This window comes from Syngnathus acus, chromosome 1, assembly GCF_901709675.1.
Source record: "Syngnathus acus chromosome 1, fSynAcu1.2, whole genome shotgun sequence".
Classification (NCBI taxonomy): Eukaryota; Metazoa; Chordata; class Actinopteri; order Syngnathiformes; family Syngnathidae; genus Syngnathus; species Syngnathus acus.
The window spans coordinates 11,089,457-11,112,287 of record NC_051087.1 but is presented as its reverse complement, the minus strand read 5'-3'; the positions used below and the strand labels follow the sequence as shown (position 1 = coordinate 11,112,287).

Below are 22,831 nucleotides of genomic sequence, written 5' to 3'. Positions count from 1 at the left end.
ATAATAATTCACACTTGAATGTCAAACTTTTATTTTGTGATAGTCTACTCCTCACTGTGTATATACAGCAAAAGCTGTTTTGGTGATGTTTTTTTCCCCTTTGGAAATTCTTTATTTCATATGCGATGAACATGGTGACAATGGTTTTGAAAGAAGCGTGGCTACATTACATACCGTAATAATCAAGCGTGTATTGAAAATTAAGTACCGTATAAATATAGCTATGTGTCATCTTTGGGGCCCATCGAGATATGCACTTTTATAAAATGTTGCCACATGGGCTGAATATTTTAATGATTGTTTGATATTACAGCTACAAATTTGGATGACACTCCTACTAAAGTATCTACACAAAGACAAAAATGAAATGTTAATATAACATTTTGATGCCACCGACTCGTGCGTCATTTTAACTTGATAAATCAGCCGTAGCAGTGGGTTTGATTTCTACATTATGTACACGCTACCAGCAAGAACACATTTGTATTTACAAGTTGACAGCAGCACTTTCAGATACCATAGTTGATCAGAATATTAACTTTAATGTTAAAATCAGTCTAGTCATTATTATTGTTTGTTGTTGCCCTGAAAATTCCCCAGTTATTTGTTGCCATACACAGTTGAAAGATTAGAGTCAAATTAGCATTCACTAAGGTCTTTTGAATAGAGAAAGAAGCGGCCAAAAAATTAGGAGCAGCATGAAAACCTGTGAGATAGGAGTAATTATGGGAAAAATATGAAAACGTATGGAGGTAGGGGTGCCCTGTCCTGTTCAACTCCCTGCAATGTGTTTCACCTTGCAAGTGATTGCGTGTATGAAAGAAAGACAAAGAATAGAAGTTTTTCTTTCTGCTGACATGTGACCACATTTTTTTTCAAACCAATATTGAATCGCATCATGTCCGTGTGTGCGTGTGGGCGTGTGTGCGTGTGTTTTACGACAAAATTAGTGTCTGAAAGTAAGGTGCAGTGGCGCCAAAGTGCCAAAAGGTGGGGCTCTAGAGGGCAGTGAGGCGGCCAGTGAGGGCTGCTTGAAGCTCTGAGGGGAGGAAGACCCCCAGCTCTGTGATGATGCCTCCAGTGATGAGCTGGTGGGGAGTCACGTCAAACGCCGGGTTCCACACCTCAATACCTGCAGATTCATAGCACAAGTAGAGAAAGCAGAGGATTTGAAGGGAAGGGCAATGATAGGAAGAAAAATATAAACATTTTGTCAATATATTATGTAGATTTTTCATGTAACTATTTGATTATTTATTTATTTTATTTATTTTTTTTAACTCAAGCCAACTTCTCACTCAGTTTGGACTGGCTGCTCAGCCACGAGCCGAATGTGGACTATTGCGATAGAAAACGGCTACAAATTGCTTACTTTAGTGTTACTGTTAACATCTGGTTCTGAGGTTCTGTTGACAATGATAGCAAAGAAGAGTATGTGTAAAATACAACTGCTCATCCTCTCATCCAAGGACTGTTGTCCCCATTAAATGAGTGTTCTTTAATTACTGCGGAGCAGCTCTCTGCTCTACAAATGTAATTATAGATCAATGAGTCTGTCCAGCACTAACAAAATGAACTTAAACACACCCACAACCGCTATCTACAGACTCAACTCAAAAGTGCTTAAGCTAGGACACCTACAAGTACCATTTAAACTATGTTCAAAAGTCTCCTTTATCCTTAATTGCCAGTGTGCCAGTCTATAATTATGCTGGATACCAAAGCAACATAAATCAATCAGACATTAATTTTTTTTACATAAAATCGTTTTGCAAATATTCTTTTACTGTCTATATTATCTTGTGAAGTGAACAACATCTCTGTTGTTTCCATGGTGACCCTGGACCACACACAGCTTTGGTCTGTAATATTGGTAGACCAGCTGCGACAGCTGTCATATTGTGTTAGCGCTAGCGTCCATGCTATCCTTATTTTTTTAGGAGAGTGCAGAAGATATACTGTATGCTTTTCTTGATGATAAACATGCCATGTGCTGTATAATCATTTGAACTTCCTTTGTTTTTTCAGCTTCCTTAGGAAAAAAAAGAAAATCAGTGTTGGATGCTTTCCATGGAAACTTGGGGGATTTTGTTTAAAATAAACTGGAGTAAATGAATTCCCTAAAGTGATGACTGGCTATAATGTAGCTATAGGATGTATAATTTTATTATTACTCATCTGATTTAATGCAAGTACAGCGGTACCTAGACTTACAAGTACCGCAGGTTAAGAGCTTTTCTTATTACGAACTGTGGCTTGGTTGCTTATGTTGTGAACCAAAATTTGAGCACACCCCGGTGTCATGAAGATGGTAAAATGGTGTTTTAAAAAAAAAAAAAAGGACATTGGGTATGCCCACTGGCCCCACTTTATATCTAAAGCTACATGAGCATGCATAGTTTTTCCATACCTGAAGCAGCAATTGGGACTCCGTTTATACTGGTGAGTTCCTCAGGCGGGCGAACTTCGATTATGATGTCCCTGCCACTTTCCAGGCTTAAGTCACATGAAGTGCTGGGAGCGGCCACATAGAAAGGAATCCCATGATGCTTAGCAGCAATGGCGAGCTGGTATGTTCCCACTTTGTTGGCTGTGTCGCCATTGGCAACCACTCTGTCTGCACCTACCACCACAGCTGTAGGCCAAAGGCAAACAGGGTTAAGATGTTGTGAAATGAGGGGGAAAAAAGAAGTGAGAAACCCAAACCTGTGATGTTCATTTCTCTCATAGTGAGGGCCGCCATGCTGTCTGTGATTAGCGTAGCAGGGATTCCATCTGCTACAGCTTCGTACGCCGTGAGTCGAGACCCCTGGTTGTACGGCCTCGTCTCTGTGCAGTAGACTCGTTTCAGCCTGCCCAGTGTGTGGAGGCTTCGCACCACACCTACAGTACACACCCAAACTCTTGCTTACAGTTGCCCGGTCCAAACAGCCACCTCACACAATTAACTCTTACCTAGTGCAGTCCCGTATCCAGCCGTGGCGAGCGAGCCAGTGTTGCAGTGTGTGAGGATGGTCACGGATTCCCTAGGGACGCCCGAAAGGATGTGCTGGGCGCCAAAGTTTCCAATCTTCTTGTTGTCATTGACATCTCGCTCCAGCATGGCTTCAATCCAGGCAATAACACTGTGGGGGGTCACAAAAGGTTAGACTCCCTCTGAGCACTTGATGGACACACTTCAGTTTGCATGCATGGACACAATTGTTAGTACAATTGTTTGTATACTCTGCGCAGGCAAAATTGCCAGAAGCCTTGAGGGGGTCATGAACCTGACAAGATGCATGTTGACAAACCATAAAGCGTCTGAGAGAACGCCTTTTGGATAAAAGAGACAAAAGTGGAACTTTTTGGCAAATTACATCAGAGCCACACAGAGGTAGATCCACAAAGAATGACTAAGAACTAAACAATCAAACTATCCCAAAGAGGATGGAGCAGCCAGGTAAGGAAGCTACAAGAAAACCTGGAGAAGGTTGATCGATGGAGTGAGGGAAAATATGAGGGCGGCCATGTTGGAGAGGATGATGCGTAGATTGATTGCCATCAGAACAATCATCTTTTGATTGAATAATTTCATGATTAGGTCATCAAAGTTGAATTACTTTATTATGAAAGTATTTCTTTCTATTTATGCAGCTATTGCATCTCACGCAGCCATATTTCTTCTTCACGCTGACTGTTAAATCTTCAATTAAACTTTCAGAGAGAAGGATTTCCGATTTTCACTTTCTTTCATCTGCTTAAGTTTATGTAGCTTCTGGAATACATTTGTGTTGTAACAGCTGCTACCTAAATGTGAAAGAAAAGCCCAAGTTGCTGGTCTTTACGTCTGAGTTGCTGGAAACAGAGGAGGTGAAGCAAGAACACCAATAATCTTGCCTCCGTGAACGAATACAATGAATTCAAAACGAAGTATACGTATACTTTAACAAAATTGGTAGCCACTTTGTTATCTGATTGCTAAGATTCAAACGTTAAGTAGGCAAGTCCTTGTGACCTTCTTTTCCTCAGTCACAGGACATTAAAAGGTTTGATGAGGTGATTCCAAGTTTTGAAAAAGATTTAGTACCTTTTCAGGGAATTGCTTAAAAGAATTGCCAAGGCAAGAGAAATAGCTTATTATTATTATTATTATTATGCTTGAAAAAGAAAGAACAAAAATCTATCAAGGCAGATGGCATTAACTGTAGAAGTTGCCAAATCTCCAATCTGCTACACTGTTAACAAGAAAGAATGCATTGGTAGCCACTGCAGCAGCCAAAGGTTTAAATCACAGGTGTCAAAGTCAAGGCCCGGGGGCCAGATACGGCCCGCCACATCATTTTAGGTGGCCCGCGAAGACAAATTGTGCATCTAATTCATGTCAATTCCAAAATTTCAAATTGTTTTCACTTTTAAAAAATAGAGATATTGTTAGCAATTTTTATTACCATTCATTTTTAAAATAATTTTTATTTTTAAATATTTGATTTGATTTCAATATTTCATTTTTAAATATCTGAACTGTTTTTATTAGTCTCTGTTTTGAAAACTAGTTATTCATCAGTTTGTTGTGTAGCCTATACCATATCCACAATATAAGACGTTCATACATTTATTTGGGTTGATGATTTTAATGGCCCTTTTGAGGCAAACTATGACGATGATGCGGCCTGCTACAAAAACAACTTTGACACCCCTGGTTTAAATGAACACAAATTTCCAGTTTTATGTGATGGGGCATAGTAACAAAATCTAGTCTCTGCAAAGATTGGCACATGGCCTTTACAGAAACTGGCAGTCGAGCAATAGGACAATAATTGACTCAGCCTTGAAACTGATATTCATGAAGAGGGGCAATAATAGTTCAACTCCTTACCGCAGAGTTCACACCACTGGTGAGACTTAAAAAGCACAAATAATAGATTCAACTTCTTCAAAATGAATTGTTGGACAGACAGAATTAAGAACTTGTAGCACAATGCTGCGAATAGAAGAGTGTGATCCAAAGCACCACAGTCCCTGTCAATCATTGCTGAGGCAGCATTATTACCAATAGAACTGGGTCACCTGAGTGTATTGATGATGTGGTGTCGAGGAGCAAGACAAATTCGAATGTGTGATGGATCTGCATAGTATATTGTATAATGACGCAAAAAGAGCATGAGGGTTCATCAACCCATGTGATCTGCTTAGGACAACATAAAGAGTCTCAAGCAATGGAAGACAGATTATATTCACAACTGACACATTCGAGCCGACGCGAGTGGCAGTGATCACATTTGCTCAAATTGGTAAATTTGAACTGAAGGAGACACATTACGGCGTCCTGAAAAAAAAAAGACAAAATATTTAATGTGGTTCGTGGGTACCAGGAGCTGCTATAGGTTAAAAAAAAAAAAAAAAAGAGCAGGTTTGGAGAATGGTGAGTGTGGATGTTGGCGTATTAGGTTAAGTGTATTTGCTTGTTTACTGGTGTTAAACAGTGAGCCAAGATCGTGCCAGCAATTAGCACAAGACAAACCACTTGCCACGTGATTGACACGTGATGTTCATATTTGTGTCAGAGGAAAAAGAGGAGTTTGTTTCTTCTGTGGGGAAAGGCGACATTTTGTCTTCTTGTTTACCACTACCAGCACTCAAATCTTCTGCCTTTACAATTGTATTACTGGGTGAAGTTTGCAATAAAAGTATGAAGTTAATAAAAGCAGGTGCCGTTTTTTCTTAATACATCGATTGGATTTTCTTTCAACTACCAAACTAAACTACTTTACAATTTACATATATGCTTATTAAATGATACCAGAGCAAATAATAGAAAGCATGCTGGCGCCTGAATTGAAATCAAACTTGCCCACCTTTCTCTCAGCTGCTCGGAGTTCTTCTCCATGCTCTCGTTCTCGGCAAACTCCATTAATTCACGGGCGGCACGACCCATATTGACAGCGGTGGGCCTTGCTGATGTCAGGTGACACAAAGATTCACGGATGAACGTCACGGGGTCATCACCACCCGCGCCAGCTCGTAACTCCACAGCCAAGCTGAGGCAACCTACGATGGCGATGGCTGGGGCACCCCGTACCTAGTAAAGAGAAGCGGCCATGTTCAAGAGACTGGACACCAAACTATATTGCTTCTTTTCAAATTGCAGTGGTACTTTGACTTATGGCTTTAATTTGTTTAGCGACCAAGCTCTGAACTTCGTTTAATCGTTAATTTGGAATGCCTTCACTGGTTCTCAGTACATTTTAGAGTTCATTTGACGATTCTGTTTTTTTTTTTCTTCAAATCTTTAAATGGTCTGGCCCCAACTTAACTCTCGGAGCTCCTTCTACCGAGGGACTAAGCTAAGGCTCAGAGGGGATCGGGCCTTTTCTGTTGCCGGTCCCACTCTTTGTAATGTCCTCCTGCTAAATCTTAGGCAAGAACCCCCCCCCCCGGGCCATCTTTAAAACTTGTCCTGAAACACAACTCAATTCTTTAGTTTTTGACTCAGTTTTTTATTGTCTTTGTTATCTATATGTTTTACCTGTGTTTTTTTTGTTGCGTGACTTTTGTTGTGTGAGTTTTGATCTATGTACAGCACAGAAAAAAAAACTTGTATTTGTTAATAAAACCAACAGTAAAATAACAATAAAAGACAATCTAAAGAAATAAACTGTTTATATAAAACATACCTGTATATGTACATTGGGATAAGGTAGAGGTCACACGTTTCTGTGGCCTAGTGAGCAACATCAGGAGAAGCTCACACCACAAAGCAAAATTATCTATACAAATAAATATTTTGACCAAGCGATTGCTTGTCACTTCAACAGCTTATAAATTGCTGCCCTGTATTGTTTCTATATCAATTTAATGCTGTCCCCTTAATTGAGGGCGAGTAAAATGCTTTGCGTCATTGCTCTGAAATTCTGACAACAGTTAGTCATTTCACCCTCTCCCAATAAACTACATCATCATGACATCACCTATCTGCTCATAGAACAATTCTGAATGCTGACACAACCACAACATCACACTTAACTGCCGCATATTTGTGTAAGTGGGTGGAAGAAAGAGGGTCTGAAACATCTGTGAATTTGCTCTTAGCTGCTAAAGAAGTCCAACAGCTTGCAAGTGCACACATCTTCAACTCTGGCCTTCAAGTGTGCAATAATAAATGCAGTGGGGGTGTCACTGAGTGCAGCACAGGACTAAAAATGCGAACAAAAACCCAAGCAAGGGGCATTAATAATTCATCAATAAGCCGTGCTAGAGAAAGGAGGGGACCGCTTGATGGGTGACTGTATATGAGTCGATTGTCTAGCTTGCACTTTTTAAGTCATCTACATAAAAGATTTGGATTTGGTGTTGAGGGGGGTACAAAAAAGAAATCCAGGCCGAGTGTAAGCGAGAGGGGGGCTACACATGCGTGCACCGGCAGTGGCGGGAGCACAAAGGAGTCGACGGCAGAGGCGCGCGTAGACGACGGAAGAAGATGCACATGCAGCCGGCGTGCATGGAGGGGAGGGGGCGAGGTGATGGAAGAGTCTTACCTTCATGGACTTGATGGCCTCGTAGGCGTCCTGCACCGAGCGGATGTCATCGTAGACGGTCTGGTGAGGCAGCAGCAGCTGGTTGAGGATCTGCAGAGACCCGGCACGATAGCGGATCGCTTCCAGCGTCATGACTGACAAAACGAGGCGGGATGTTGGGGAGGATAACACGGGCGGGTAGTTGGCACGCACACATACACTATCACACACGCACACTTCACTCGTCTCTTGAACTAGTGAGCGAGGCCTGGCAGTCGGCTGGTATCGACACGAACAAAGTTGACGAGAGAAGGAGGAAGATGAGACGCAATAGGAAGGAGGAAGATGAGGGGCAAGGGAGAGAAGGGTTGGAGAGCTTCACCTACACTGACAGGCAGAAAGACACGGAACCACGTGTCCACGAAGCAGGAAGTCCTCGCCTTGTTAGCCGCGCCCACCCAACCCTAGCTCTCTCCAATGTGATCGCTGCTCCTCACTGTGCCCCTACCCCATCCCCCCATGTCTCTCTTTCAGCCCCTTTGTCAAGGGAAATTTCGCATTCAAAGCCGTTATTAGCATAACAGCAAAGCCCCCCGTTTCCCCCGACAATAGCAAGCATTTTCCACCAACAATGCTTCTATTTTTGCTGCACACGGTCGCTCTGTTTACACTTATTTTTGTTTGCAATGAGCTTCAATATTGCTTTCGCGAAAGAATTGCTCTGAAAATTGGATGAATGGGGCGGGGGGGAAATCACGCATTGTGGTTCAGCAGAATTACTTTAAAACTCATAAAACAGTCCTGGACAAATTCAATGGTATCTTTAACAAAATATTTTATTGCACTGCAATGAAACGATTTTTCTAACTTTCAGTGAAACTGCATCTCTCAGTTGACTGTTGTCCTATACTTCATGAACAAACTGTTCCAATTGTCTCAGGTTTGAAGAATGCTTCCTGCAGATGGCACATTTTAGTTCGCTCCAAAGATGTTCAATAGGATTTAGATCACTTCAACATAATCTGTTTTGCTCTTAGCTATTAATTGTTGTTTTTATTTATGTCATTATGATGTTGCAAGCCCTGTGACCTGCAATTGCCATCAAGCTTTCTGATTCTAGGCAGTACATTCCTTTCTCGATTATATTGGTAGTCTTGAGATTTTATTGTACACGAGACAGATTTAAGTGTGCCAGATTGAGCAATTAAAGCCACCCCAGAACACAACAACACCGAGCCTCCATCTTTCAGACATTTTTCTATCTGTGAACATATAATAAATGCAGTCATTGTCATGTTAAATTGTATTCAAAGAGGTCAGTTTGATTGATGTTCCATATTTTTACTTTCCCACTCAAAAAATAAAACTTTCAATTGTGTTGTACGTACATATGTCAAATTCATGGTTAAATTTTATAAATGATTTATCTTGGTCTGTATTTCTTTTAATCATCACAAACACCTAGCTATTCGAACCAGGGTGTGTGGACCTTTTACATCTGATTTGGGGTCTATGTATTAAACAATTGTGGTATGCACTGCATAGAGTGGGGATATTCCCATGAACTGTCAGTGCCAAATTTTATGAACATAAATTACATTCTAATTACATAAATAATGTATAACAGTGTGTGAAATCTGAATATGGCCTCTAAAGGATCTTGCCTTCTACCAAACATTGAGAAACAATGGGATTAATTGCGAACAGTGTAATGACACAAACACAGAGTTTACCATTTATTCATATTAAAACAAACCCTGTACATATTACACTTTTGATTCATTCCCGCTTTGAGATGCACAAATTGTCATGACACGTTTGAAAATAGAGAAAAAGCATCAAATGCCATTGTTCTGTATATAAATAGTTTCTGATTGCACTTATATGGAAGAACAGAATAAAAAAAGGTGATTTGTTCAACAAGCGCAACCCAATGGAATACATAGAACTAGACAAAATAATGACAATAATAAGCCACACCGCTTTCCCTGCAGTCATTCTAACGATGGAGCCTCATTATACACACACACATATACATACATACATACGTACATACACGTGTATATATATATATATGCGTGTGTGTGTGTGAGAAAGTAATTTTTTTACCAGATGAGCAAAGTTTTGAATTACAGTATGTATGTAATTCTGCACAACTCAAACCATCCAAAATCCTCACTGAATGCTGATGATCTTGTCACCATGACAACAACACAGCCTCTTACTCAAAGAGCGGGTAATGTGTCAGGTTGTGTTTGTGTGTTTTGAGGTGATGTAGAGTTAAAAGCTTGTGTAACCAGGTGGGAGATCAGGTGACATGGGTAAAATACATTCATATTTCTTGAAGTCGGTTTGAGCGATTTTGGCTATTTTACTGATGCATCAAAGCAGTTTTACATACTACATAATTGTTTAATTCATTGGGTGAAAAGTATTAACGATATAGTGCTTCACTATCAGTAAAAATTATAGTTTATAGTTTTTGCGAAACTGTTTCCATAGCAACAGCAATCTGCTTGAATTTATAAGTGAAAGTGGCATTTTCATCATTTTTTGATTGTTTTTAACATTTCAGGCCAAGAACATATGAACATCATCTAAATTCAGCACTATCCACGTGGATTATTTTTTGTCTGCTCCATAAAGAAAGAAAACATTGTCAAAAAAAACTCTCAGGATAATTTTGACAAAAACTGTGATGCAAATTATATTTTCCAAATGTAAACCAACACAACAGCAAACATTTAGACCCGTCATCGTAGAGAGCACAAGTATGGACTGCCATTAATGATGCTCTCTTAACTGTCAGAGAGAATCGAGGCAGTAAGCAAGCACGCGTGAATACAGCAGGTCACCGATATGAAAGGAAGCTCCCCACCACCATCGACAGCAGAAGCATTTGAAAATGGTTGGATTGACGGTAATCTTTTCTAACACCATTTCAATTGACAAATTATAATTAAGAGCACCAAAAAAGTACATCAGACATAATCAAAGAGATCTTAAATTGATGGCTCTGCCCAGCATGTATATGAATGAATACACAGTTATAGCGGTAGAAGCCGCTAATTATTTTCTATTAGACGGCACCGAGGATTTAACTCTGTTTGAGACTTAGAAGAAAATCCAAATGGAGCTGCATGTAACGCTGAGTAATGCCTGAATGTATGTGAAGGGAATTAGTGTGAAGACAGAGAAGGTGAAGGAGGCGTCAAAAAGCAAGTGGCTGATGAAGAAGGCAGTGCTAAACTGCAACAACATTCATAGCACACTGTTAACACTCCGCCCTTCTGCAACCCCAAAGGCGACTTTATGTCTGATGTAGTTGTCTCCTTGGTGACACAAACACTAATCCCTCATTATGTGATGTAGGCTATGGTGCCCCAAAGCCCCGTTTTTGTTTTGTTTTTTCACTCCCATATCACACCACTGCAAATGCAGCAGATTACTATAATCTGAGAACATTGAACCAGACAGATTAGATTAAAATCCTTATACCCATAAAATAACGAGGAAAGGTGCTAAAATACCTCCGAGTATTGATCAAGCGCGTACCCATTTTGGTTATGTGCACTTGAAAGCAGACATAAAACAATCATGGGGGTTTTTGAGAAGGTTTACTGTAGTGTTTGTCCTTTTAACAATACTTCTTGTCTTTTTAGTGTAAAACTATTCTATTTGTTTTTATTTAGGTTTCCCTTTTTTGTGGTTTTTTTCCCCCAACAAAATATAATCTTAATTAACACGTGGCTCCCTGCATTTGTTATGGTCGTGCAGCATAGAACCATGACAAAGGTCTTGAGTGTGGAGTGCTAGTGTTTGTATCTTTGTGTACATGTGAGTGAGAAGAGAGAAGACAACTTTACTCCAGACAATCCTTGGCCAAACTAGTCTCCCCTTATCTAGTGCGTTTCCTCTTCAGTGATTCCAGCTGATGAATAAAAAAGACACACAAGATCAAGCCTTTTTACAGGGAAACATATCACGCTGCACCAGAACCCTCACCTCAGCCTCTACCATCTTCATCCTGCTCAGAGCATCCTTGGCAGCATCCTATAAAGAGCAAAAAGAATGGAGACTTTACACAGGGACAAACTGATGCATCAAAAATACGGTAATTAGCCGACATCATGTTTGAACAGGAGTCAACCCTGACACCGCATTCACCCGATTGCCTTGACTTGAAAATTTCTTCACAGAGTCAGCGAGTCCTTGGGTGAAGCGCTGCAGTACATTTTCATACTCTGCTCATGGACAAGGAGAAAGAGAATTATATTTATGTATGTTTTTTTTATAGAAAAATAGATGTTTGTGGGTTACCTGAGAGCAGAGAAGGAGAGGCTCCCTCTAACTGAGCTTTTTGCCACTGCAGCCTGTGTGTGATCTCTTTGTACTGATGAAAGACATCAGTTGGGGGATCCCGCCGGTTCTTACTGTACTCCGCAATCTGAGAGAGGACATGGTGACTGATGGGATCTGAAAGGAATTAAATGCAAACCACATGCATAAAAATACCTTTCTCTCTAATCGTTCCTTGTCGTAGTTGAGGAGGCTGAAGCTGTGCAGCTTGTACTGAGGGGGAGAGCTGCTGGAGTGGCTGCTTCTGTTGCTCACCTCACGTTTAGGTTTAGATCCAAAATTTGGAACCTGGTTCATTAAAATACACACAAAGTTATTGAAACGTCATTATATGTTCGCATTCTTATACCATTCTGCATTAATACGAAATAATTATTTACCACCATAGCAAAGGCTCTCAACAAAATCCTCTACTTAGTAATGCATAATTTGGGACCTGTGATGATCTTCAACACTGAGCCCTTGACACTTGTGCATGAATTGATGGTAAATAAGGTTTTCAATGTCATCCTGAGCTAACTTTTCAACAAGGACAGCAATACAGGTCATTGACTTACCCGTTCTCTTTGTCGCTCTGGAGGTGAGACAGGGGAGACTGGTTCAAGGACTAGCCACTTTTCTGTCGTAGGCTGGAGTTCTACCCCGGATATGGGCTCTCTGATCTTCACCCTCACCTCTAACTTGCCACCTGTGGCTTTACGTCCATCCATCACCTAAAAGTAACAAACAATCCACATGCAAGCAAAGGTGTGCATATACATGTTAATATTTTCAGAAATGAAAAAAGAAGGAATCGACCACTTGTACTACCACTTATACCAAACACCTGGCATTTATAAAAATTCCAAAATTTCCCAAGGAGGGTGCGCCACTTGAGCCAATTGCTAATAGAATCGAGCCCAGCACCTACATCATTGCCAAACATCTTGCCATCATTCTACCTCCACAGACTGGAAATAGCCCACACCTTATCCACACCTCCAATGACTCCACAAACAAGGTCCGGAACCTGAGCACTCCAGCTGTTGAAGCAGTCAGGGTACCATAACTGCAGTCTACAGGACAGAGGCTGCCTCACCCTAGATCTGTTATCAGTTTATCTGGTTTCGCAGATATATACAGAAGTATTTTCTCCAAACGTAAACATACCAATGTACTTCAAAGTTGGTGGCACCCACAGATAAAAGATGGTTCACCCCAGGGACAAAATCCCCAAATGCAAATGGAGCAATGGTGTTCATGAGTGTAGCCTTGTGAGTAGTGCAGTGACGTCTAGATTGGAGAAACCAAGCAACATTGAAAGCTGCCTCTTTGGGTTCAGAGTCAATAGTTCATATGCGCCTAAAAATAAAGACCATGTTTACATGGGTAACAATGTCCAAATTCTATGTGGAGAAACCGCTAGTAAAAAGAAAAACATCCTCAACAACCAAGACTCCAGTTGCCACGATTGAATTTTTGTGGATGATATGAATGTACTCATTAACATTTTCATTCAAATTACTTTTATTTTTTAGATCAAAACAACTCACCTCGATAATTTCTCTGACATCACAATGGTTTTCTAGACCCTCAAGCTTCAGTTGAGCTGTGCCCACAACCTTGTCTGTTTTAAAGAGGCCTCTGTACACACGCAGCATATCATTCATTTCAAAGGGATCATTTGGGCATCAACATCAAAGTAGTTCGGATTTGTACCCCTTGTGGATGATCTCAAATTTGAAGCCTTTGGACTGGATGACTCGTTTAAATCCTCTGTGCGCGCGGTTGATGTTGAGTTTGAACTGCTCTTTAAACTCCGGACTGGTAGTACTTTTTATTGTGCTGGTTTTGTCCCTCTGTGCCTCCTCCTACACATGCATGAAGGGAAATGATTAAATAACACTTCTTTTCTCTCTTGATATTACAGCTCCTTACCACACTGGGAAAAGGAAACTCAAACTTCACACTGGCATCCAGATCATTAGGCGAGACACCTGAAGGCAAAGACAGAGGTGTAAATTCAAATTCAATTTCATTTGGAGCAGATTGGCAGGAAATCTGCCTACCAGGGGGAACTGGTAGGTTGATGCCTCTGATGATGTACAGTATCATGTCATTGGGAGTCAGATTGGGGTAGTTCCTACACAAACAGACAGGTGTCTTGAGCCCAGTATGAGTGACAGACATCAGTCAGCATTACTGTGATCCAAACAAATCGGACTGTTAAATGAGTCATTTAGCTGCCAGCTTGATGGGTTACTGAAGCCTGAGAAAAATCTGTCACACTGAGTCACTGTGAATCAACTCCTTGAAAACATGGATTAAACTGTGTGAACAATTCAATAGTTTTGAAAATAAAGATGATATTCACCAAAATGTGACTGATAGGGTTTCTGTCTGATATATGATATACCAGCAGGTAACAACAAAAATGTTCTATCATTTGTCTGAAAATAAGAATCTAATAATAGGTCATAGACAATTTGCAGTAGATTTAAATGCATTTACTGCTCACTTGACAACACTGAAGGTCTTCTCTTTCGTGTGACAGTTGGGCACTGGATGGCCCTTGGTGTAGGAATCCTTCAGTATTTCTAAATTTTTTAAGGAATCCTCTACAAGCTTTTCACACCTGCAAAGAAAGAGAGACAGCCCTAAAGCACAAAATATTTGCACAATATTCATGGCCTGACTACGGTGTAGCTGTTAAGTACAAATGTAATCCCATAAAACTAGTTTCTCAATACAGGCACAAGAAACAAGATTTCAAGATGCTAGGACTTGACAAATTAATAATCCTCCTTATTTCAAGAAAGAAAACACACTAACAATTTACAGGTTCTGTTAAAGGAATGCTATTTTTTGTTAAACATGTTTTTCAAAAACAATATTATACAAATACAGTGGTTTTCAACTGTTGTCACCTGAAACCCGCATTTTCTTATTGTTGCAGTCATTACCCAGTTTTTCAAACATGATTTGTTCAAATATAACCTATAAAAACATTACTGCCAAAAGCATATTGCTCGCAATGATGTATTGTATTGTAATGTATTTATTTACGAAGTAGACTAGTGGCGAAAGCACGAAGCAGTCACACATAATCAAAATAAGAATACATGTAATTTGTTTTAAAAGCTGTCCACGACCCACCCAAAATGGATTCGGGGTCCCTACCCCACAGTTGAGAATTACGATATGAATATGTGTAGTAACTTTTTTCTTTATTTATCAATTATACTTGCCTCAATTGTATCTTTTCTCATTTTTTTAATCTTTTGTATTGGACCTACTGTGGCAAGAATAGCATGGGATACGGTCTTGGTATTAAGCACATACACATTATTTTTATCGAATGTCATTCATTAATTAGTTCAAACAAGATTAAGAGTGAATCTGGACTCCTACAGCCTAAACTATCACAATCAACCATTACCAATGAATTTATAATTTTTTGAGCATTTAATGCTAAATATTTGGTTAATTTTATTTTGCAACAGGATAAAATGTCCCAAACATTGGATGTAATTAGATTGTGCAGTCCACGAATAATATGCTTTGGCCAATTAAACTAAAATAAGATAACCAAAAAAACCTTTGCACAACATGGTCTTACTTGAGAGCCTCGCCAATATTGCCCATGAGTATGAACTGCTGTGAGCGACTCAGACATTTCTGGAGATATAGTTGGGAGAGAGAAACATGTGCAGAGGAAAAGTTTACAGCCACATTTAGACAATTCAATATATTGTACACAAGTGGACAAAGTTATTGGTCTATTAATGAAATGCAAACCCACTATGGTCACAGAAATAACCGCAGTCTGACAAAAGTAATAAAAAATGTATGGAAATGTACCCAATAAAAATTAGACATTGCTTTCGAATTGTGGTTCAACAGATTCCTTTTAAAAAGCAAATGAATGAAAGAGGCCTGGACAAAAATGATGGTATCCTTGCCCTGAATACTTTCTTTTTCTTTTGATAACATAGGAGTACCAACAACCTTGTCCATATGTTTCTGAATACATTTGAGCTGCTGTACAGTGCAAGAAAAAATGAATGCCAACCTCATGCTGCTTTCGCAAAAGATCCATGAGGGTCTGGTATTGTCCACTGATACGAGAAGAAAGAGGTGATGTACGGGAACGAGTCAGCAAAAAGTCTTCCTCACTGACTGGACTGCTGGGTATCTAAAATGAGTACAAATATGGAGAAAATATTACATTAGAAAATATTTTTTACACATTTTGGACAATAAAAGACACAAATAAGGATCAGCATCAGACAACCGTCCATTTTACCAAAAAGCCTAGCCAAAAATAGGGTGTTTTGTTATTGTTTTTTTTGTTTTTTTAAACTTAAACGCTCATTTGTGATGCCGAACAGGCAAAATATCAGGTACATGCACCCCTTTCAAATCAACTTTCCATTTTCTATTACAAGTTACTACTAGAAGCAAACAAAGAGAGGCACAGCAATAATATTGTTTTTTATAATTACATTGTGACTCAGTCAGAGAGAAACCTGTGAGGTATAGGACACAAAATGCGAGACCAAAGCAGTCGTGGGCTATATTCTAGAGTCACAGACAACATGCAGGCTGTACGGTGGGTTTCACACATGTGCGCACGCAAACTCACACCGTGGCTTTTGGTACACCTCACACATTCAATTTCTTTGATAACATATTGTGTCAGGTACAAAGGACTACCATAATATCTTGTCTTTCATTAGTTTAAATGCATAAATGATGAACCTTGGTGATATCAATAGGGAGGCCAGACTTTGCTGCTTCGATCATGGGGTCGAGTCCTTTAGCGTGTCTGAGGTGCTGCGCTGCGGCCGTCATGTCCTGCAACATATATTTGAGACTTCTACGGCTATTGTGGTTATAAATCTTATAGAAACACAAAAACGTCATCCACTCAATCTACCAGGGAGAAACAACTGTATGGAATACCTTCATCTTTTTTGAGTGTAGTGCTGCACGCAAAAATGCCTGTCGCCGTAGCAACAGGAAATCCACTTGCTGTTGTGCTACAATGATGAATAAAAAATAAGTGATGGCATTATGCAGCAGTAAAAGCATGAATATGCAGGCATGGTTCAGAGTTATACTGCCAACACACCTTTGGCTCCCAGTTTTAGTATTGTGGAAACCCCAGGGGCTTGAGACGCTGGAGATTTAGTTTTCTGGGCAACTCCACGCGCAGAGGACTGAGGAGAAATAACTGTCTTTAATAAGGATCCAGATAGAGATATGAGAGAGTGATGAGATAAGAATAGTGACTGTCATTTAATAAAAACTGCGTAATAATATATAATGTAAAATTAACAGAAATACATATAAATATTACATTATGGTACATCACATTAAGGTACAATAAAAAAAAAAAAAAAGGTCAAGATTCAATGCATGCGAGTAAATACAACAGATGGTATTTCTATCTGGAGTCTAAAGGCAACCCAATCAAAATCCCTGGCTGTACATCAATTAGAGCATTTGGCAGTATATTTCTTAGTTTTTTTTTACCTTGGCAGTCTCTTTTGGACTGTCCTCGTCTTCTTCTGCGTCTGGATCCCGATTTGCTATTTTCATAGCTGTTTCCAGGACACCCATAATGTTTTGCGGATCCTTCTCTGAGCCCTGTAATGGTGGACAACCTAGAAAAGAAATACACAATATTACACAGTATATAATTGATACACACTAAAAGCAAACTGTCAATGTGTGAAATCGGAAATGTACCTGGTGGTACAGGTAGATCCGACAAGCTGACAGGTCGGCCAGCTTTGTGTGCTTTAATAGAATCTTGGTATTGCTGTTAAAAGCAGAAGTTATAAGTTTGCCATTAGCCTTTGAAATCATTTTTTTCTTTTAACAATTTTTTTTTTGTGATAAATCCTGTGAAGAGAGATAACACACCATTGTGATAGCTCATCTGAAGTTGGGGTTCTGCCGGTTTGTCGTCTACGCTGTTCTCTCGCTCTGGGTCAGAGTCTTTTAGTTGTTGACATCTTTTATTCGTTCAAAAATGTTTGTGCGCCGCAAGATAACTGTACCTCTGCTAACAAACTACAAATATGTCCGACCGGAGTGGAGGCGCATATTTTGCGGCCTAGAGGGGGGGGAGGTGCGAAGTATCTTATTTGCATTTAAAGTGACTGCACAAAAAACGACTTGCTCTCGGACGCTACCCAGAACAGGGTAAAATTATGTTATAATAATGAGAAATTCAGACAAACGCATTGCTGTTCCACTTTATAGAGAGCACAAATGAATGATTAAAATGTAAAAATGAGGGATTTGTAAGCATGATATGAATTCATAGGTTTATCAAGATATTTTGCAGAAGACCTTAAGGCCATCTGTTCAAAAAGTTAAGGCTTAATAAAGGATGGAAGAAGAAATGCATGTTCTGAAATGGCTCAGTCAAAATCCTGACCTCAATCCGACTGAGACGCTGTGCCGCATGATCTCAGAACTACTCACACCGGACACGATTTTGCTGAATTGCAACAGTTTTATAAAAACGATTTTGTGTACATCTGATCTGAAACCACGGGAAATGTTTGGCTGTTATGTTACGTAGGTATTCTTGCCATCGGGGACCAATTAGTAAAGCCAAGGGGACACTTGTTTTTTTTTTTTTACTCCCTGTCCTGTAAATCTTTTTAAATTACTTCAAATAAAACCATGAAAATCCTTGAGTTCTGTCTATGAGTATCCTTATTTGGCCTTATAGCTGCACACACACACATTTCTGAGTTCACTTTACAGGATCTTTAAACTGAGTTTGAATGTGACTGGTTACTACTTAACACAGCCAAAATTAAAAGGTTTGCACACTTGCAAGCCCTAACCCCAACCCCTGCAAACACGTTTCTACTTTCTGGTTCCCCTGCAATTAAGAACTGTAAATTATATTTATCATTTCAACGTAAGGCCAGATTTGTACATAAAAGAATTTAAGGTGTACCATTAGGCAGAACAAAAACAATGTAATTGATTCCAAGTTAACAACGATAGTGACATTATTCTCCTCATCAAAAAGGTGGCACATTGTGCCATGTAAATTCTTTTGAAGCTGTTAATGGATTCTTTATAAGGTTGAGCTCCATGACGTGTACCTTAACAATACGTTGATGCATACGTGCTTTACGCTCATCTCCTTTGCTCTTAGCTCCATCTGCTGCTGATTTGTATATGTCCATTCTTTGCTGCAAGGCTTCTGCCACATTGCTGGGAGCGGGAAGGTCTTTGAAAGGCGCACACACACATTTCAACAATCATCATCACCTTCATCCCACAGTGCTAACCAGTCACAAGAATCATGTCTACTTGCCAGCGGCTGGTTCCTGCGTGGTTGTTGGAGCAGCAGTGGCTTGTCGTTTAGCGGAAGGCAGTGCGTGTGATTCGGCTACGTCTCCTGTGAATCATGACACAACAGTTGTTGACAATAGAGTAACAGTAGAGTATAGGTAATTAAAGTAATTAAAGATTCAACATGAAGCTCAGGACAATAGAATTTACTGAGCTGAGAATAGTACGGCTGGTGCATGAATGACAAAATGCAAAGGAAACTGTTTTTTGGGTTTTTTTTTCCAACATTCTGCTTACCAGAACACTGACCAGGGCTTGGAGGAAGCAAGTTCAGGTCTACTGGTTCACTCCTATCAATGGCCTCCACCAATGGGTCCAGATTCTGCATATTAAGAGCCCATCTTGTGTTTAAAAACATGTTCTACCAGTAAACTACACATGCCAATATGATTATTTTTACTCCTGTTACCTTGGCAGTGACATAGTGCTGTTTGGCCAGTTCAATGTTACCACTCTGTTTGGCTTGTATGGCCGCTAGCTTGTACTCTCTCTGTCGGGACAACACTGTCTGTTTAAGTTCTGAAAGAATAGAAGAAAAACATCTACATTACTCTTCACGAAGAAAGAGAAACTTTGAGAGTCGTATGCTATCAGGTAACCTGAGTGTTGTGTGCCAGGATGACAGGGTGTCAATGGAGAGATTATCGGGGTTTCCGGAGTGATGGCAGCAGCTGGGTTGTGGGGTGGAGCTAAATGGAGTGGTTTAGTATTAGGAGCTGCTGGCTCTGTCTCCCAAGAAGGTTTTTGATTGACCGGAGGGTAGGGAATCAGCGTGGGCTCAGACATTTCTTGTTCGTTTGTGGATTCAGACTCAGCTGCAGCACCAGCTTTTCCGCCTAAAGCAACAGGAGGTGGCATCTCCTCCTCGTTGACTGGCTTTCCTTTTCTGACTGATGCAAGCATGGACTGCAATGTCTAAGGATGGCAAGGACAGGAACTGTAAGCATAATTTACAACTTTAGCAGAAGAGGCACTCATGTTGAGAAATGAAAAAAAAAAAGGCTTGAAATTGAAACAGTTCAAAACCTTTAATCCACGATCATATCTTCGAGCTTTGCTTGTCTCCCCAGATGCAGTTGCATTGGAGATGGCAGTTTTGTACATCTCAAGGCGCTCAAACACACGGCTTTCCAATCCAGTTGCACCAGTGGAATTCGCAGGAGAAGATTGGGAGCCTCTAGGAGCCTGTGAGATCTGAGAAGGACTGCTTTCCTCATTGTCCTCCAAAACATCATTCAGTTCCGCCTGTGAACAAACACAGATAATGAAATGCTAAATGTCACTAGAGGGAGTCCTCGCTATATCGTGGCCAAACATTTGCGGCCCAATGAAATAACGGATTTTTAAGTCATTGATATTTCATGGGTTTTTACAGTACACTGCCAAATCCGAATTTAGACTCGCGCCCCTTCAGTGTAGTTATCACATAATGATGCAAAATCCTGGGCAGCAGTCAAATATGTTACCACATTTTACTGTTTTAATGTTCATCGTCCACACATAGCAAAGAGTATTTATGCCACTGAGTATTGTATATTGAGTATTATCATATTATAGAATACAATACCAGTCAAAAGTTTGGAAACACCCTCAAGTTCAGTGTTATTGTAATTATTTTAAAATGTCCTGAATCCATCACTCCATCCATCGATTTTCTGAACCATCATTCATATTCATAATTTTAATGTTCAATTAGCGGTTAAAAAGAAAAAAACAAAAGAAATTACCTAAGAATTAAATGTTCTAATTAAGGAAGTGATTTTCGCTTAAATGTGTTACATTATACTTTTGGATCATCATCAACATGTATGAGTCAGGGGAGTCTCAAGGGGTATGCCAAAAAGGGTTGAGGGTACACAAACAAAATAAAAGGTTGGGGGGAAACACTTGTCATCGACATTATGAATGTTAATCAACACAGAATTAGTTTCATATTAATTGAGATTCTTCAAAGTAGGTAGCTTTTGTCAACATAACAGTTTTGGACATGTTCCTATTTTCTCAATCAACTTTATGATGTGGATGTTACTTTATGACCAGAAATGACTTTCAGCTCACAGCTCTGCATTATCAAGAGTTTAATGGCTGGCATTTCTTGACCTATTACTGTGCTTGAGACCATTTCAATTTCATTTTGAAACTTTTGACTAGTACTTTATGTCAGGTGTGCCAAACTTATTTTGCTGTTGCAGGCCACGTTGTAGTTTTGGTTTCCCTGTACACAACAAATTGATGGATAACGACAGCAGCTTTGTTATCAGAAGCCAGTCAGAGTGTTTGTTCTTTTTTTTCTTATTTAGTTTAAAAGATGAATTGTTAACAAATGCTTGCAATATCTCAACAGTATTAAAAATTAATAAAATTTGGAATTTTGGTATTTCCGTATGAAACATGAAGTTGACACGCACCAACAGATCTTACCCTTGAGTTATCATTGGACTAGCAGAGCTTTGTTAGATTACATGGTTAATTTTATGTCAGTCAGTAAACTTATCCTTCAACAAAGTTTTATATTACCTTTATCTCAGATTTATTTCTATCCCCCATTTAACATATTCCCGTGATAAAAAGGGCCACACTATTATCAAGTGCATTCAAAGACATTTGGAAAGTAAGAAAAAAACAATATCGACAAATACATTATAATTTAAGTTAAATTATTATTCCTTCAGTGTGCAGTTGATAGGCTTAACTGACGTAGTATGTAAGCAAAATATAAGTGCTAGAATACAGAATAGTTACATTATCAATTAATTAATATAAGTGTTTGTTTTACCAGCAGATCTTCATCATCAACCAAATCCTCATCATTCAAGTCCTCTTCATCCAGGTCTTTCATGCAAAGAGCGGCCATTCTCTCAATGTCAGCCATTGCAACGGGACCTAGACACCAGAATTTTTTAAAGCACCAGTACCATGAGACACAAGCAACATAAATGTACATAGGGATTGAAGACAATCAAGTGGTCGTTGCACCTTTATTTTCACGTTTTTTCCTTTGCGGTCCTCCTCCTTCTCCCATCAAATTGTGTAGCTCAGCCTCAAACTCTTCATCGTTACCGTCATCATCCATCCCCCCATCCGGGGTCAGGTCAAGGAGCAGCCCCATCTTAATCACATTTACACAGGTCGAAGGTCAGACAGGTGTTCAAGAATCGTCATCTCGTTCGAAACCTCAGATGAGTTACCTGTCTAGCGCGTGCTGCCCCTTGACCTCGGGGAGGTGGGTTTCGACTTCGACTCATCGACTCTTACCTATATAAAACGTGGCTTCTGATTATTTGTGTCAACGACAAAAAGATAGGTGATGGACATTTTTACCTTCGATGAAAAGAACAATTTAAAATGTAGTCATCAGTGTTGGTCGAGTAAGGCAAAGTCGCAGTTTTCTGTGTGGGGCTAATGCCTTTTTAAAAGTAAACTCCTTACCTTTTCACTTTCACGCACTTAGCGACAGCTGATAGAATATCAAATGTTGTCAAATACTGTTCCGAAATAAATGGTAAAAGGTCATAAGAACAGTGTAGTGTCAACAGACGTCGAGCCGTCAAAACAAGCCCGACAAGCAGTGGAATTACTTCCTACATTACATCTCCAATAGCAACGAA

At 39.7% G+C, this 22,831-nt stretch overlaps 2 protein-coding genes across 6 annotated transcripts; both read right to left on the bottom strand.

The window, feature by feature from the left end:
* Positions 1–7: 7 nt before the first annotated feature.
* Positions 8–7,936, bottom strand: mri1 (methylthioribose-1-phosphate isomerase 1). The gene is made up of 6 exons (XM_037244424.1): positions 7,518–7,936; positions 5,838–6,061; positions 2,956–3,125; positions 2,707–2,883; positions 2,411–2,635; positions 8–1,132 (listed from the first exon to the last, which is right to left on the bottom strand). The coding sequence occupies exons 1-6, from the start codon at positions 7,647–7,649 to the stop codon at positions 999–1,001; spliced, it is 1,062 nt and encodes a 353-aa protein (XP_037100319.1). The 5' UTR covers positions 7,650–7,936; the 3' UTR covers positions 8–998.
* Positions 7,937–9,219: 1,283 nt separating this feature from the next.
* On the bottom strand, positions 9,220–22,828 carry cc2d1a (coiled-coil and C2 domain containing 1A). Of its 5 annotated transcripts, none has more exons than XM_037279670.1 (28): positions 22,653–22,828; positions 22,412–22,478; positions 22,200–22,332; positions 22,000–22,106; positions 20,250–20,468; positions 19,823–20,138; positions 19,633–19,742; positions 19,461–19,545; positions 19,186–19,269; positions 18,971–19,098; positions 17,589–17,661; positions 17,373–17,503; positions 16,969–17,074; positions 16,800–16,876; positions 16,596–16,691; positions 15,907–16,029; positions 15,454–15,512; positions 14,353–14,469; positions 13,904–13,977; positions 13,773–13,831; positions 13,554–13,705; positions 13,388–13,478; positions 12,413–12,568; positions 12,012–12,143; positions 11,817–11,943; positions 11,624–11,740; positions 11,502–11,549; positions 9,220–11,427 (listed from the first exon to the last, which is right to left on the bottom strand). In XM_037279670.1, the coding sequence occupies exons 2-26, from the start codon at positions 22,466–22,468 to the stop codon at positions 11,625–11,627; spliced, it is 2,928 nt and encodes a 975-aa protein (XP_037135565.1). In that variant the 5' UTR covers positions 22,469–22,478; positions 22,653–22,828; the 3' UTR covers positions 9,220–11,427; positions 11,502–11,549; position 11,624. The 5 variants fall into 5 exon arrangements, with proteins under 5 accessions (XP_037135565.1, XP_037135225.1, XP_037135394.1 ...); XM_037279330.1 differs by having other exon boundaries at positions 11,664–11,740; XM_037279499.1 differs by having other exon boundaries at positions 11,664–11,740; positions 16,969–17,056.
* Between the last annotated feature and the right edge of the window lie 3 nt (positions 22,829–22,831).

Excerpts from the sequence above, each read along its gene's own strand:
- mri1 (XM_037244424.1), bottom strand. The coding sequence starts at position 7,649 with ATGACGCTGGAAGCGATCCGCTATCGTGCCGGGTCTCTGCAGATCCTC. Across the intron at positions 6,062-7,517 it reads AGGCCATCAAGTCCATGAAG|GTACGGGGTGCCCCAGCCAT; the intron begins GTAAGACTCTTC and ends TCTCTTTACTAG. Across the intron at positions 3,126-5,837 it reads TCCGAGCAGCTGAGAGAAAG|TGTTATTGCCTGGATTGAAG; the intron begins GTGGGCAAGTTT and ends GACCCCCCACAG.
- cc2d1a (XM_037279330.1), bottom strand. The coding sequence starts at position 22,468 with ATGAGTCGAAGTCGAAACCCACCTCCCCGAGGTCAAGGGGCAGCACGC. Across the intron at positions 19,546-19,632 it reads AGCACTATGTCACTGCCAAG|AATCTGGACCCATTGGTGGA; the intron begins GTAACAGGAGTA and ends CTTAATATGCAG. Across the intron at positions 16,877-16,968 it reads ACTAAAACTGGGAGCCAAAG|CACAACAGCAAGTGGATTTC; the intron begins GTGTGTTGGCAG and ends TCATCATTGTAG.